Source organism: Haliotis rubra, unplaced genomic scaffold (assembly GCF_003918875.1).
Source record: "Haliotis rubra isolate DU_JTF1 unplaced genomic scaffold, ASM391887v1 Scf319, whole genome shotgun sequence".
Lineage (NCBI taxonomy): Eukaryota > Metazoa > Mollusca > Gastropoda > Lepetellida > Haliotidae > Haliotis > Haliotis rubra.
The window spans coordinates 142480-157737 of NW_025766990.1; the positions used below are offsets into that span (position 1 = coordinate 142480).

At 39.1% G+C, this 15258-nt stretch overlaps 1 protein-coding gene across 1 annotated transcript in view; it reads left to right on the plus strand.

Annotated features, from left to right (window-relative positions):
- The window catches only part of LOC124283620 (ADP-ribosylation factor GTPase-activating protein 2-like), a 42887-nt gene extending 28598 nt beyond the window's left edge, over positions 1-14289 (plus strand). Inside the window, 3 exon segments of the mRNA XM_046719610.1 lie at positions 5202-5331; positions 6396-6617; positions 12534-14289. Of these exon segments, the coding sequence (XP_046575566.1) occupies positions 5202-5331; positions 6396-6617; positions 12534-12551 (370 nt within the window). The 3' untranslated portion in view covers positions 12552-14289.
- The last annotated feature ends 969 nt before the right edge of the window (positions 14290-15258 follow it).

Here is a 15258-nt window from a genome sequence, read left to right on the forward strand (position 1 = left end):
GGAGAAAGACGTAAAAGTTCGTCCTTTATCATTTACATTCGAAAATGGCCAATAAAGTTTGGTTGAGATACGCAGATCAGATATGCCAGTAAACTTTGGTCATCATACCAAGAATTGAGTAGCTTTAATGCTAATTAGCTGATGAGAAATTTGAGCTGATGTAGTCTTATGTGCTTGTTGGATCTCATCAGATCTTGACACCAAGTTATATTTTAGATTAAAGGTCAGATTTCAGTGAGATTTTAACTTGATGAAGAAACATGAGTTCATAGGAGAACAAAACATCACTACACACCCCACAAATATTTAAATTGTGTGTGCACTTCTATTGCGCTAACTTCCACACACAAGGTGTATGCTCGCATTAACATAACCCCAGTCAGTGGACCAATTCCCACTGCAACCTATGCTACCTCATTGTGAAAGATCTGCTAATAGTTTTGAGTGAGTTTGATTTAAATCACATCGGCAGTATTTCAGCCATGATGTAGGTCCGCTAATATGATTAATGATATAATTAGGATTATGTAGTACCATGTTATATGCTGTTGTGTACCTGTCTTGCATGCTGACTGATTTCTTTACAAGCTATCATGATAACGAAGATGACGAGGAGAATGGGTAAATATCACACAGTTGGTGTGCTTCATTATGGCTCTTTATCATATATATTACACACATATTTACTTGGTGGTTGCTGGGTTCTTCACTTGCTTGTCTTCTAGAAATCTGCAGTTACTCACACTGAAGGGTTTGCTGTCATGTCTACAGACCTTTATGCCTGAACAATGATTGAAATACACGACAGCTTAGCTTCTTTGAGTGGCAGGGCGGTGGGGTAGCCTAGTGGTTAAAGCGTTCGCTCGTCACGCTTTAAACCTGGGTACGATTCCCCACATGGGTACAATGTGTGAAGCCCATTTCTGGTGTCCCCTGCCGTGATGTTGCTGGAATATTGCTAAAAGCGGTGTAAAACTAAACTCACTTATTCACTCTTTGAGTGGTATTTAAAAGCCGGTATGACGAAGAGGAACAAATGTTATAAATTGGCAACTTCTTTAATGCAATAGATATGTCATTTTGGTGTAATTGCCAACTCTGTTATCAAGCAAGTGATAGATACAGTGTTACCATATAGACCGAAATGTTGTATCTGTTTAAAAAAAAAGAAGTCAGTCCATAAAATTTATGAAATTTGTTACTCTTCTCAGATTAGCTTGTCCATTCTACAGTCACCGAACTACATAGGAACTGTGCTGTGAAGTCTTTCCTGCAGAACGGCATAGACTTGTCTTGGAGACTGTGTAGTACAATGCCACACCACGATGCATTTTTGTATCGGTTAATGTACTGATACATCAGTGTAGATGGTTCCTGGTGTACCTGTATCCATAGTTACTTGGACAATGACCCCTTCAGTGTTATTTAGGGGTAGACACAACTGCTGGACCTCAAGTCACAGACAGTGATACACTTTAAATAACTAGCTCCCAAAGACTCTTGACTAGTTTGGTTAACTCATGGTGTCTACCCCTGTCATTATTAGTCTTTTGTTTTGCTGAATAGTCATTCATTTTTTTGTTTTGTTGATGTAGTTAGTTTGGAGTGCTCTGGAATTTAAAGATTTCACATCAGCCCATAAGGCAAAGAAAAATTAGCTGTCATAATATTCAAATGCTCATGGAGTTCCAAAAGCTATTCAGAACTGGATACAACCTTGCATATGTTTTTGGTTCTTATTCAACATGTATATCTGCTAAAATGTGGGTTAGATTTGGTCTTCAGCAACCTATCCTTGGCACAAAAACAACTGATGGGATAGGTCGGTCAATCTTACTGACTTGGAGGCATGCCATCACATCACAATTGCACAGATCAATGCTCATGCTGTTGATCACTGAATTGTCTGGTCCAAGGATTGATAAAGATGCTGTTGCCTCCACTGCAATGCAATCTGTCTGAATAGAATTGGCATAATTTCTGCTGCTTATGGTTACATATATACTTTTGTGTGCTGTGACACCATCTGACATACACCTGACACATCTTATAGAAGTGATTTTTATAGAACAAAATACTGCATTACTGTTTCATTTACTTTCTACTTTCACTTTTCAATATATTCATGGTATTTACTTACTTTTCAATATATTTACAGTATTTACCTACACTTTTCAATATATTTACAGTATTTACCTACACTTGTCAATATATTTACAGTATTTACTTACACTTTTCAATATATTTACAGTATTTACTTACACTTTTCAATGTATTTACAGTATTTACTTACACTTTTCAATATATTTACTAGGCGGTGGGGTAGCCTAGTGGTTAAAGCGTTTGCCTGTCACTCCGAAGACCTGGGTTCAATTCCCCATATGGGTACAATGTGTGAAGCCTATTTCTGGTGTCCCCTGCTGTGATGTTGCTGGAATATTGCTAAAAGCGGCGTAAAACTTAATTCACTCTCTCTTTCAATATATTTACTATGTTCACTTACACTTGTCGATACATTTACAGTATTTACTTACACTTTTCAATATATGTACTATGTTTCCTTACACATGTGAATATATTTACAGACTTTACGTACACTTATCAGTATACTCGTGATATTGTCTTACATTTTTCAATATATTCACAGCACTTGTATATATTGACCTACACTTGTCAATATATTTACAGTATTTACTTACACTTGTCAATATTTTCAGTGTATAAATCATAAATCCACAGCACAATAACAGACCTATTTTCACGATAAACAAGAAAGACCTCCATCACATGCATCACCTTTGGTGCTCCCTCAGTAAGATGATGAGTCAATTATGAATCAATTACTTTTCAAAGCAACACTAAACCACCCTCATTCTTACACTCAATGGAATGGACGAGAAGCTACACATCATATTTATCTAGACCTGCTATGAGGCTGATCTTTAGCCACAAGTCTGAGGCAGATGTCAACATCACTTCCCAAATTGGAGTTTAAAACTTCCCTATTTATGTTATTAGAACTAATATCATCTCTGTTGATGTGGTTTGTATTCCACTGATAACAAGTCCAATAAGGGGGAAGAGGCATTCCTGTATTGAAAAAAGCCTTATAACAAGAGCAAAATGTTGTTTCCCAGTATGCCGGCCAATGGTGAGTCGTTATGAGTCCTAAATAAATCTCTATGATGACGGGGATTGTGATGAGAGCACTTGTACATACTGGACAGAGTTGCATCCCTGGCTGTTCCAGGATCTGCTTCTAAACGGCTTTAATCTGATTTGCCATTACTATAATCACATAAGTGATAAGCTTTTACCTGTGTCACATCAAAATGGCATTGAACTCACTCAGTATATGCTTCTAACCCTGGATTGGAATATCAGTGATTACCCTGTAATGTCAGCCATTAGAAAGTAAGAATTCTAGGAGTTAATGATAGGTCCACAGAACCTAGATCATACTTTATATGGTCTGAGTCTTCAACTGATGACAAGCCTCTCATCCTGACAATGGCTACATACTCTTTTGTAGTAAGGTGGTCAGGCTTGAATTGCTGACTTCATTGATGCATGTGATTGTTCCAGTTGTGTAGATCAATGCTTACAATGTCAGTCACTAACTTCTCTGATCCAGGGGCGGTGGGGTAGCCTAGTGGTCAAAGCGTTGGCTTGTCACGCCGAAGACCCGGGTTCGAATCCCACATGGGTGCAATGTGTGAAGCCCATTTCTGGTGTCCCCCGCCGTGATGTTGCTGGAATATTGCTAAAAGCGGCGTAAAACCAGTCAGTCTCTGATCCAGACTTGATAGCTGACAAGCATCTTACAGTTGGAATATTGCTGAGTGTTCTGTCAAACAACAAACAATCTGTAACTCAGCCAGACAAAAGTTCCAAATGAACATGTGACATGTAAAGTAACCTGTCTGCCCAACCATTCTCAAGGGGCGGTGGGGGTAGCCTAGTGGTTCAAGCGTTCGTTCATCAAATCGAAGACCCGGATTCGATTCCCCACATGGGTGCAATGTGTCAAGCCCATTTCTGGTGTCCCCAATATTGCTGGAATATTGCTAAAAGCGGCGTTAAACTAAACTCACTCACTCAACCATTCTCAGTCCCGGACATTTGACTCATCATTGAACTGGCTGACGAGAGGAGCTTGAATCTTTACGAGGTTGTGAAGAATATGATTGGACAAATAGTTAGGGCTAACACTCTTGAGCTGTTTAGCTGTCCCTTCCTGTTTTCACTTACAGCGCTTCCTTGCCAATCTTGGATGCAATAGACTTTCCCCACCTCAAAGTACAATGCATCTCAACAATGCTGAGCCCATTTCTGGTGTCCCCTATCATGGTACAGCTAGGATATTGTTTATAGAAACTGACTCACTCACTCACCCAAACACCAGCACACTCACACATGCACTCATGCACTCATGCACGGACTCTTACTTAGCACTCAATACCGGTAAAATGGTTTCCAAATACCAGCACTCATGCATTGAAGCACTGGTGCCATTGTACAAAGCGTTCTTGGTGCTAAGGTGATCGTAACTCGCATACCTTAACATAGACTCACGGCACTCTTAGGCGTTAAGGTTGCTTTGTACAACAGGGCCCTGGGCTCTTACTTAGCACTCAATGCAGGTAAAATAGGTTCCAAATACGTGCACTCATGCACTCATGCACTCATGCACTCAAGCACATGCTCATTCAAACACTCAAGCATTGACACTTACTTCAGCAATCAATACAGTACAAATGGGTTCCAGTATACTAACAGGCATATTTTTCAGCTGGGCACCATGATGCACAACCATCAGTTCCTTCCACAAGATGTCCCAATGGTATAGGGTTGGGAAAGTTTTATATGTCGGTGAATCCCTGTTACACTTACACTGTTGTCTTTGAGTCAGATATGTGAACATAACTCATCATCAAAAGGGAGTGGCGGGGTAGTCTAGTGGTTAAAAGCATTTGCTCATCACGCCAAAACCTGAGTTCGATTCCCCACATGGGTTCAGTATGTGAAGCCCATTTCTGGTGTCCCCTCTTTGATATTGCTGGAATATTGCTAAAAGCAGAGTGAAAATAAACTTTCATCAAAAGATTCTGGCATGAAACAACCACATGCCTGCCATTGTGGACGGAGTACAAAGCTTGACACTGAGTGACTGTTGTCTTGTGTTTCAGGCCTCAGAGGAGCAGCAAGAAGACATACAGTGAAACATCCTCATCCTCATCCTCTTCCAAGTCTTCAGCAGATGCTCAGAAGAGATTTGGTAATTCCAAGGCCATATCCTCAGACCAGTATTTCGGCAATAACGATATGGATGTAAGTTCTGAATATTTGATATGTCATCCTAACTAGTGATTGTGGCCTTAGTTTACAGGGGTGGAAATAACCCATTGCCCGACGCCCGAGTCCAGTGTTTTTTTCTGTCGGGCAAGCAAATTTGTATATCACACTGTACGGGTGTCCAGTTGATATTCCAATGTTAATTATGTTGTTTATTTAAAAAATCAACAAGAAAACGGCCGGTATAGTGGAAAAAGTATCAGGGCAAGTGATTTTACATGTGCCACTGTACCGGAGTACACTAGCAATTTTAAAGTTACTTCCACCCCTGGTTTAGTGCCTGGTCTGTTTGCGTTTTCTTGAAACTTTGATTCTTTGTTTTCAGCAGCAGTATTCATTTCTAATATTTGTGTTTGTCTGTTGTTCATCCTTTATTTTTGGTTAAAACTCTTCAAGAAGGCTGGTCACCATCTTCCAATTAACAGAATAGTCTGATATCAGAATATATTCTCTCTGCTCTTTGCTAGATTATATTAAAAGTAGCGCTTTGAAGGTTTAAAACTTTGAAATGTTTATAATATGAATTTTGCTAAGAATCACTGAAATGACTCATCAAGTGCTGGTTTTTTACTTAGAAAGCTATTGCACTGACTTGTGTATTTAATTACAGAATACTTGTTACATAATTCTGTGATGCAATGTAAGTGAATTAGTACTAATTAAATCATCCAATTTTGGTCAGCTTCCTCACCTAAATTCACATACATATGTGAAGACTTCTTCATAGCTCAGTACCTCCGGGTTAGAATAGGTCTTCAGCAACCCAGATTGTCGTAAGAGGCGACTAACGGGATCTGGTGGTCAGGCTCGCTGACTTGGTTGACACAAGTAGATAGATGCACATGCTGTTGATCACTGGATTGTCTGGTCAGACTCGATTATTTACAGACTGCCGTCACACAAACAAATAAAATAGCTCAGTAAATACACCGGTATGTGAAACCTGCTTAAAATCCCACCCAAAAGCTCTTGCTGATATTATCCAGAACTCCTATTCACCTGAAAGACTGTTCAAGCTGAAAATCAGAATGCTCTTTCAGTTTGAAGTTCGCCAGAATCTGAGCCGCCTTGATGGGAAGTCTAGTATATCTAGTGACGATGTGTTCGGGAGGTCGGACAAGGGGTCCTCCCGAGGGGGTTCCAGCTCTCAGTACTACGCCTCCCCAGACCTCCAGGATATCCGCGACGGCGTCAAGCAAGGAGTAACCAAAGTTGCCGGCAAAATATCCAATCTAGCAAATGGTGTTTTAAGTTCATTGCAGGTGGGTGATCAGTGATTGTTAGTTTCTAATTTGTTGTAAAATGTGTATGCAGTGTAAACTTGCTCTTAGACGAAGTTAGAGTCTTAGCAAGAGTAGGGGTGGTGGGTAGCCTAGTCGTTGAAGGGTTCGCTCATCACACTTAAGATCCGGGTTTGATTACCTAATGTATGAAGCCCATTTCTCATGTCCCTTGCCATGATATTGCTGGAATTTTGCTAGAACGGTGTAAAACTAAAGGCACTCTCAGAAAGTGTAACAAGTTATTTGTGTAATTAGGTTCAAGTATACCAGGGGCGGTGGGGTAGCCTAGTGGTCAAAGCGTTGGCTCGTCACGCCGAAGACCCGGGTTCGAATCCCCACATGGGTACAATGTGTGAAGCCCAATTCTGGTGTCCCCGCCGTGATGTTGCTGGAATATTGCTAAAAGCGGCGTAAAACCGAACTCAGTCAGTCAGTCAGTCAAGTATACCACCCAGTTGCTTTGGTATATATGCCTCTTAAACCAACACATTAGAGTCAGTTTGAAAGAGCATTTCATTTTGATGGTGTTAGAATGTATTGGATACTAAGTATTGATTTTCAACACTTTTGGTCAGCATAGTGAAGGCCTTACATAAATAGCTTATTGTTTTGGTAAGTAAAAACTGAGTGAACATTTGACACAATGACATATCTGAAATAATATCTCAATGGTTAGGTATGTTGTCAGGGATATATCTAGGTATCTCAGAGGCTGACATTTGGCCCCAATCCTACAACAAATGTCAGTAAAATTTCCAATTTGGAAATACATGTTTCCAAGGTGATGTTTGGTAATTACTGATGTTACTATTTTGTAGAAGTTACTTGTATTTCACTGAGAAGTTAAGAAATGCCAAGGAAATTTAAGTTCTGGATAAGTCCCTTATGGTGATCAGATGTGCATATTGTATTCTTGGCGAATCTGTTTTGTTCTTTTTGCTGATAGAGCTTTCATAGAATATTAGTTTTGTGGTAATGAGTAGATTTTGCCTGGGATGTATTTGAATCATAGTCATTTATCCTGCAAACTGAACCCTAGCGCCAAATCAAACCCGTAGTAGTTGATGTTGTGTTTGAAGTAACTGTGTGATACTTGATATGTTTTCATTTCAACTAGATGTGCAGTTTGTTCATTTTCAATTTCACCCTTTGCAGAGAAAATAACACATCACTAATGATTAGTGGTGAAGGTAATAGTATTATGTGGTTGATATATTTCATTTGTTTGGGTTTATATGTAAGTTTTGAATAATTCTCATCGATCATGTATTAAAAACCCTATTCTTTTATTTAACCATTCCTTCTTCATGTAAAGAAATTTATGATTATATAAAGAAGTTACATTAACACAAAATCTCAAAGTTTTCATGTTGTCATGACAACAGTTATTTATTTTGGCTTATTTAAATTATGCTAATATTTAAATCGGATAATTCATTTAGGAACAAGTCGAATCTTTTGGATGAACCAGAAGATTTTGATTGGAATTTCTTTTCAAGTTTTCAAGCTGTCTTGAAAATTAATAAATGATATCATGAGTTCACCTGATGAAGGGACCTGGAATGGTCTCGAAACGTTGTGAGAGAAATTAAAAAAGAAGTTTAATCCCTAAAAATATCTTGGCCATAAATGATATGTTGTTATTTGAAACTTACACATGCTTTCTAACCAGTGGGAATTTATTTTACAAAGGTGTTTTTTGATGTTTCTTGGTTAAAGGCTGGACATGTCTGTGCTTGTCTCGACCCTTGTCTAGTCAGAACATCTGTTGCTGAGTTTGGTGAATGTGACATCTTGTCTGGTGTTGCAATGTCAGATTTCTCGGAATACACTGTATGTCAACATTAGAAGGCTCTGAGGCCTGATATTCTTCTCATGCATGGTGGCTACGGATTATCGTTTTGTGAAGTGTACGCAAAGATTGTCTGGTTTAGTTATGTCCCTACCACAAAGCTGAAGACCGTTACTTCAGTATAAAGGAATCTGCCTAACATTAAGTTATAACTCTTGGCTGTACCAGGATCTGCTGCCTATGGATTTAAAAGAGATGCAGCAGGTGTAATTCTGGTATTATGTTCTGGATTTGTCATCGCCTGTGAGTCTCACCAGAGTGGTTAACGTCGCTTTCCTCCTACGTTAATCTTACATTATACACATGCATATAGAAACAATAGCGTATGTTCATAACGCGATGCTTAATATTTACAGATTGAACTAAGAAACAATATTTCTCCTATTCAAGTAGCTACCTCAACATTCGTTCTTCATCCTTTCGCAGAGTGGAAGGTCGCGGGTTCGATCCCTGACCGCGTTACCAAAACACGTTAAAATATGGTACTTGTTGGTCCCTGCCTGGCGCTCGGCATTAATGGGTACAACAAGGACTGGTCGGCTCGGAGTCAGTATAATGTGTCTGAGTTGGGTATTCATGCTTCACTGCGGTATGGTATCTCAGTGGGCTAGCACTATAAAACCAGCTTAAGTCTGGGCTAGTACAAGCAGACGCACATACACATACACACGCATGCACGTTGTCATATGAGCGAAATATTCTCAAGCACGACGATAAACCCAATTTCACCTCACCTCCTTCATCCTTTTTTGAAACAATTTAGATACCAATTTTTCTCTGTGCTCAACTTAAGCTGACAATAGTCACTCAATAGCAGTCTAAGTAAACATAGCCTCAGTATTATTCGTTACACTGCTGTACTGAGTCTAACAAACCCGAGTAGAAGGTTGCGTCAGCTAACCTTTGAGCAAACTATGACCGTCCAATCAAACGCGAGACGAGCTTATATTTCCGCAAGATGACATCCCTAGAATATTGATAAAAACGCTTTTTTCAGTGACTGTTTACTAATTGGGTCCTCCATGTGTATCATTCGGAAGCGATCGTGCAGAAAATAGCATTCGGAATCGTTAGAGTTTTTTAGGTAATGGTTCAAACGGTATGTGCGAATGTTAACTTTTGCAATTTGGTAAGCTGTGTTCTGATTGGTCAGTCCAAAAGGTTAGCTGATGCAACCTTCTACTAGGGTTTGTTACACTCAGTATAGCAGTGTAAGAAATAATACTGAGCCTAAGTTTACTTAGACTGCACTCAATAGCTGAGTTAATTCCGAAATGACTTAACATTTTAAGTCACTTATCGTTTCTTATCTCATCATCCAAAATCTGGAAGTAAATTAAATGTTTGTTTACTCGTCTTTAGCCAGATTCACCTGTCTGATCCTTGTGGGATTTAGCAAAGTGGTAAAAGTCTTTATACTGCTTGTTTGGTTTTGTCTCCCACCATACTGACCACCGTGTATAACTAGAATAGAGTCAGAGCAGGCTTAAGCCTTAACACTCTTGCTTCCTCACATTGTGACACGGGGACGAGGGGTTACAAGTTATTGTGCTGAGTTACCTACCTTAGATGAACCAGGTTCTGATGATCATGGGTTGATTCCCGTTGTTACATTAAATATTACACTTAGTCTTATGGGGGGCTCAAGAGGCCAGAATTTATCACTCTGATTATGATACTTGGTATGTTTGCACCTAACGCAAGCTTGTAGGTTCACACTCCATTATTTGCACCTAACACAAGTTTGTAGGTTCTGCCTCTGTCAGTTTGGCCAACCTCCTGCATTGTAATACTCACATGCTGTGAAATATATATCCTATACAAACTCACCAAGCTCACTCAGCACTGAAGTAGGGTATCAGTGACTTGTCTGTCAAAGATGCACGCTTTTATTCTCTAAGCTGCAACAATTTGTTGTCTAGAGTAACTTGGCCTTGCCAGGATCAGTTGATCATGTTGTTCAAACCTGGATTTGTCCAGCTTATGTTGCCCTCAATCAGTCTGCCAAATGCCAGTGACCATTGGTTTAACAAAAACACAATAGAAATAATATCAGACTTCTTTCCTTTCTCTCTTCCTGTGTTATTTTCTTCTGTCTTCCTGTCATAAAGAACTATGTATCTGAAATATTGTTTGAAGTTCTCGTCACCCTAACTGCAGAATCCTATTGAAGCAGATGAAAGTGGCATTGCTCTCTCTCTTGATGTTCACTGAAAGAGGTGTGCTTGCTTAAGAAGCTTATGTGAGGTTATATACATCTTGTATAGACCCGTGAAGAAACCGGGTTAGGTTTAGTCTTCAGGAACTCATGATTGCTGTAAAAGGTGACTAACGGGATCGGGTGGTCAGGCTTGCTGACTTGGTTGACACATGTCATCGAATTATCATTGTGCAGATTGATGCTACTCATGTTATTGATCACTGGATTGTCTGGTCCAGACTCGATTATTTACAGACCACCGCGATGTTGAGCAACAAACCAACATCCTCGTTTACATATAACCTGTGTTGGCTTGTCTGTATTCTGTTCATGCATGTGGGATTACTACTGCTTTGCTTTCAGCCTTCAATGTTTGTCTTTGTGAAGAAAAACCTCTCTTCACTGTTCAAGTTTGGGAATGTTGGATGTTTAGAGGATGTTTAATATTTCAGATTATATGAATTGCCAACATTCTTTCTGAAATATCTGCTTTTCAGTATGGTTGTTTTATCATGCAAAATCTATATTGATAATTCCATGATATTCTTGAAATTACTGCTAAACATTTATTATAAAGTATTTGTCAGAAATGCTGATCATTTTTACCATTTTGACAGGAAGCAAGTACATGTATGCACAAATGTAGAACAATTATGGTATTATTTGTCAGTAATGTGAGGGTCAGTTGTTAGAGAATGGTTGAAGGAGTGTTAGTGGCATCCATGGAAATGTTTAAAGTGACCTTCACACTGTAAACTAAAGTTTGACAACACATGTTGTCAAACTCGAGTTTTAGAGAGTGAAATTTCCAACAACTCGCCACTGACAGCAAGTTTATTTTAGAGTTGTCAAACTGTTGTCGAGAAATAGGATCGGTCTCAATCCTACCAACTTTTCCATTAAACTTTTGGTGTTGTCAAACTTGAGTTTGATGTGTGAACTGTTGTCAAACTGTGAAGCCCATTTCTGGTGTCCCCGCCATTGATTCTGGAATATTGCAACCAATCCAAACAGTCAGTCAAACTTGTTGTTCAGAAACAACCAATCACAGTCAAGAAACTTGTCACGTGATGTATTGGTCGTCTGGTCAACACGACCTACAAAAAATGGCATCACTCAAATGGCAGGAAAGTTTGACAACATGTGTTTGACGTGTGAAAACGCGAGTTTGACAACTTTTATGATTCTAACATGTGTTGTCAAACTTTAGTTTCCCGTGTGAAGGCTGCTTAAAACCACTGAAGTCTTGTTACTGCCTGTATTCAGTCTGGTAGTGGTATTTCTGTGTCATTAGAACACTTCTTTACTTCCTTCATCACTTACCCGTGAAGATCCAGGTTAGAATTGATCTTCAGCAACTCATACTTGTCGTAAGCGGATTCTGGGATAGGCTTGGTACCTGTAAGGAATCCCATTTTAGGAACTTGCCAAAATCATAATCAGGTTTACAATGTGTAACATGGCTTTTTGTGGTTGAGGCGTGGTGGGGTAGCGTAGTGGTTGAAGTGTTCGCATGTCACACAGAAGACCCTGGGTTCAATTCCCCATTGGGTACAATGTGTGAAGCCCATTTCTGGTGCGATATTGCTGTAATATTGCTAATAGTGGCCTACAACCACTATTGTGTGAGTGAGTGGATATCTGTTCATGCTATCAACCACTTGTTTGCATGGTCCAGACTTGATTATTTACAGACTGTCATGATACAACTGGAATACTGCTGAATTGGTGGGAAAAAACATTTCCATATTAACTTACAGATGAATTCGAGTAATATATTTGGGTATCCAAAATATCCCATATTTTGTAGCCTGTTAGTCTTATGTTTTGTTGTTTGTTGCAGGATCGCTATGGGAGTTAACCGATGTTGATGCTAAGCCAGGAATGTGTTTCATGCCTGCCAAGGACAACAGTGGCACTAACAGACAATGGTGACATGGCATTCACCTTTACATCAACCTCTCCAAGTGCAGGGAGGTGGAGGCAGGGTTCTCTCCCTTAGATCACTATGGTCACATATGCCTTCCTTTCTTCAAACTGAAGTTTGGGTTCATAAACACAACTAATAATAGCTCACATGAAAGGGGTAAAATCTGCTTTTAATGCCTATGAAAGACAAGAGCAGTAGAAAGATAAAATCTGACTTGAAGTGTGACACTTTAGGGTATAGAGCTACTGATGGGGCTGATCAAACCAAGTGTCAAGGCTTGGAAAATAGAGCATATTTTGAGGTTTAAGTGTACGTAGAGCATAATTATGGATTACCATCAGTACTATTCCAGTTGTGAAATAATCCTAATTGTTGCTCCATGTTGAAAAGATGGCATTTTTGTCTTGTCACATGTTGAGCAATGGAAACATGTGATGGATATAGACAATACTGTACAAGCATGTGTGTCATACTGATTTTATGACTCCGATGTCAGAATTATTGTATTTACCTTGTGAAAACGACATGAATTTTGGACATGACTGTGAAATCAGTATGTAATGGATGTGAGTGTAATAAATTCTTTATTACCCATTTTTAAACCTTTGAGCTCCCCTTTAGAAAATTGCACATCAGAAAAAAACCCATTTAAACATTAAAAGTTAAATATGTAAATGGTGGTAATTTCATGCATTAAGCAAAATCAACTTTTGAAGCACATGCTGAGTAAATATTTAGAGTATGGAAGAAGTTGTTTTGGATAAGAAACTTCTTTTTTACAAGTACTTTGTTTTTCCATGAGAACGTGTTATCTGTTTATCACAGGTTACATTATCTTAAAACAGGCTACTTTATGTTGGTAGCCAATTCTTAGTGTGATATCTTCTTGTATCTTAACTGGTCACTCTCTATAGACTAGTACATAAGATACGAGTTGTTTTTCACTCGCTAACATCTCACGAGTTGACCAATTTCTACAGGAGAGAACCCACTGTAAAAACCTGCAAGTCAGCACTTCTAATATGGATGAATTCTGTGGCCAGGAGTGGCGGATCGAGACAGACATTTCACTCACAATCTTGTGAATTTCATCGTCATCGCTTGATGTGGCCAAGTTGTTGAAATCGTGTTGTGTTGTTTATGCATTGTAAATACTGGGGTAGGAATACATTATGACAATATTTGAATTCATTTCAAATCTGGAGAGAATGGGTCTATGTAGGCATGTTGTTTACTGTTATTTACATGCTTTGCAAGTATTGTTGTACATAGTCATACATTGTATGTTTCACACAGTGTCGAGCTGTTTGGATTATGTTTTATAATCCTGTGTAGTAAAATAGGTTCAGAGGCCTGCCTGAACTTTCCTATGTCTTGCCAGTTTTGTTTTAAGAATTCTTTGGTGTTTTCACAGGAGAGAGCAAGTAATACTTGTTAGGCTGTATGAAAACAATAAATGTTTCTCAGATGGGCAGTGGGGTATCCAGGTTGTTAAGCATCATGCCAAAGACCCAGGTTCGATTCCCCACATGGGTACAATGTGTGAAGCTTATTTCTGGTGTCCCCCACCGAGAAATTGCTGGAATATTGCTAAACGCCCCGTAAAAGTAAACTCACTCACTCACTCAAACACATTTTTCTGTAATGTTAGGAAGAGGCAGGACTTCAACAAATGTTTTTATATTAAAACCTCAGTTGATGAGTGAGGAGCACTTTTATCGTTTCCCGCCAAAAATACCAGCAAACACAACTGGGCATGAATTGAACTAGGCTCTAGGCTACAACATCAGAATGAAGTGGGGAATGTTTTTATTGGTAATAATGACTAATACAGAAATTAGCATCACCTGAGGCCAGAGAAACGTTTATTTTTTTCGTTTAGCCTTATAATTCTTATTAAGATCACGTGATATAACTGACAAGTTGAAATTAGTGTGCAATGAAATATACTACTCACAGAAGTTAAAGAACATCCATTTCCTTCATATTATAACAGTTATACTGTGTTCTTTAAAATATTTTGAGTAGTATACAAAGTCATCCCCAGGAAATTATCATTTTCAGCCCCTTTGGAATGTCAGAAGGGACAGCTTACAGTCTTTTGTGTCTATTTGAAGGAGTGGGGTTCTTTATCGATGGACATGTTTTCTCCAAAGGAGTAAGAAAGCATAAATCAAATGACCAGTTTGCTGATTTAGGTTATCCTTGTTAAATAGTCCTGCTTTGTATAGCTTGTCTTTCAGGTGTCGGTAATGCAGACAGTAGGCTTGCAGTTGTGTTCTCAGCCAGCTGTCTAACCCACTCAGCCAACGCTGCTTCCCAAGCTGGAGATGGTTGGGCTTACGGAAGCTGCAGTGGGTTAGACAGCTGGCTTTGTGTGCTGGCGATTGAGTGAGTGACTCTGAGGGTGTGGGTTCGAATCCCGGATGGGACTCAATCCAACAAAAGTACTAGAATCCGTACTTTACTGAGAAAGTGTAATCCCAAATATACGTGCTACATTTGACCACTATCTAAATGTCATCACATATTCAGTTGTGTTCTTCACAAATCATTATGTTATGGGACTTTGATAGAGAGTTGCTTGCCTTGGCATGCCAGGATTTGCTAACCGAATCCCTTTGTCATCCTTGATAAA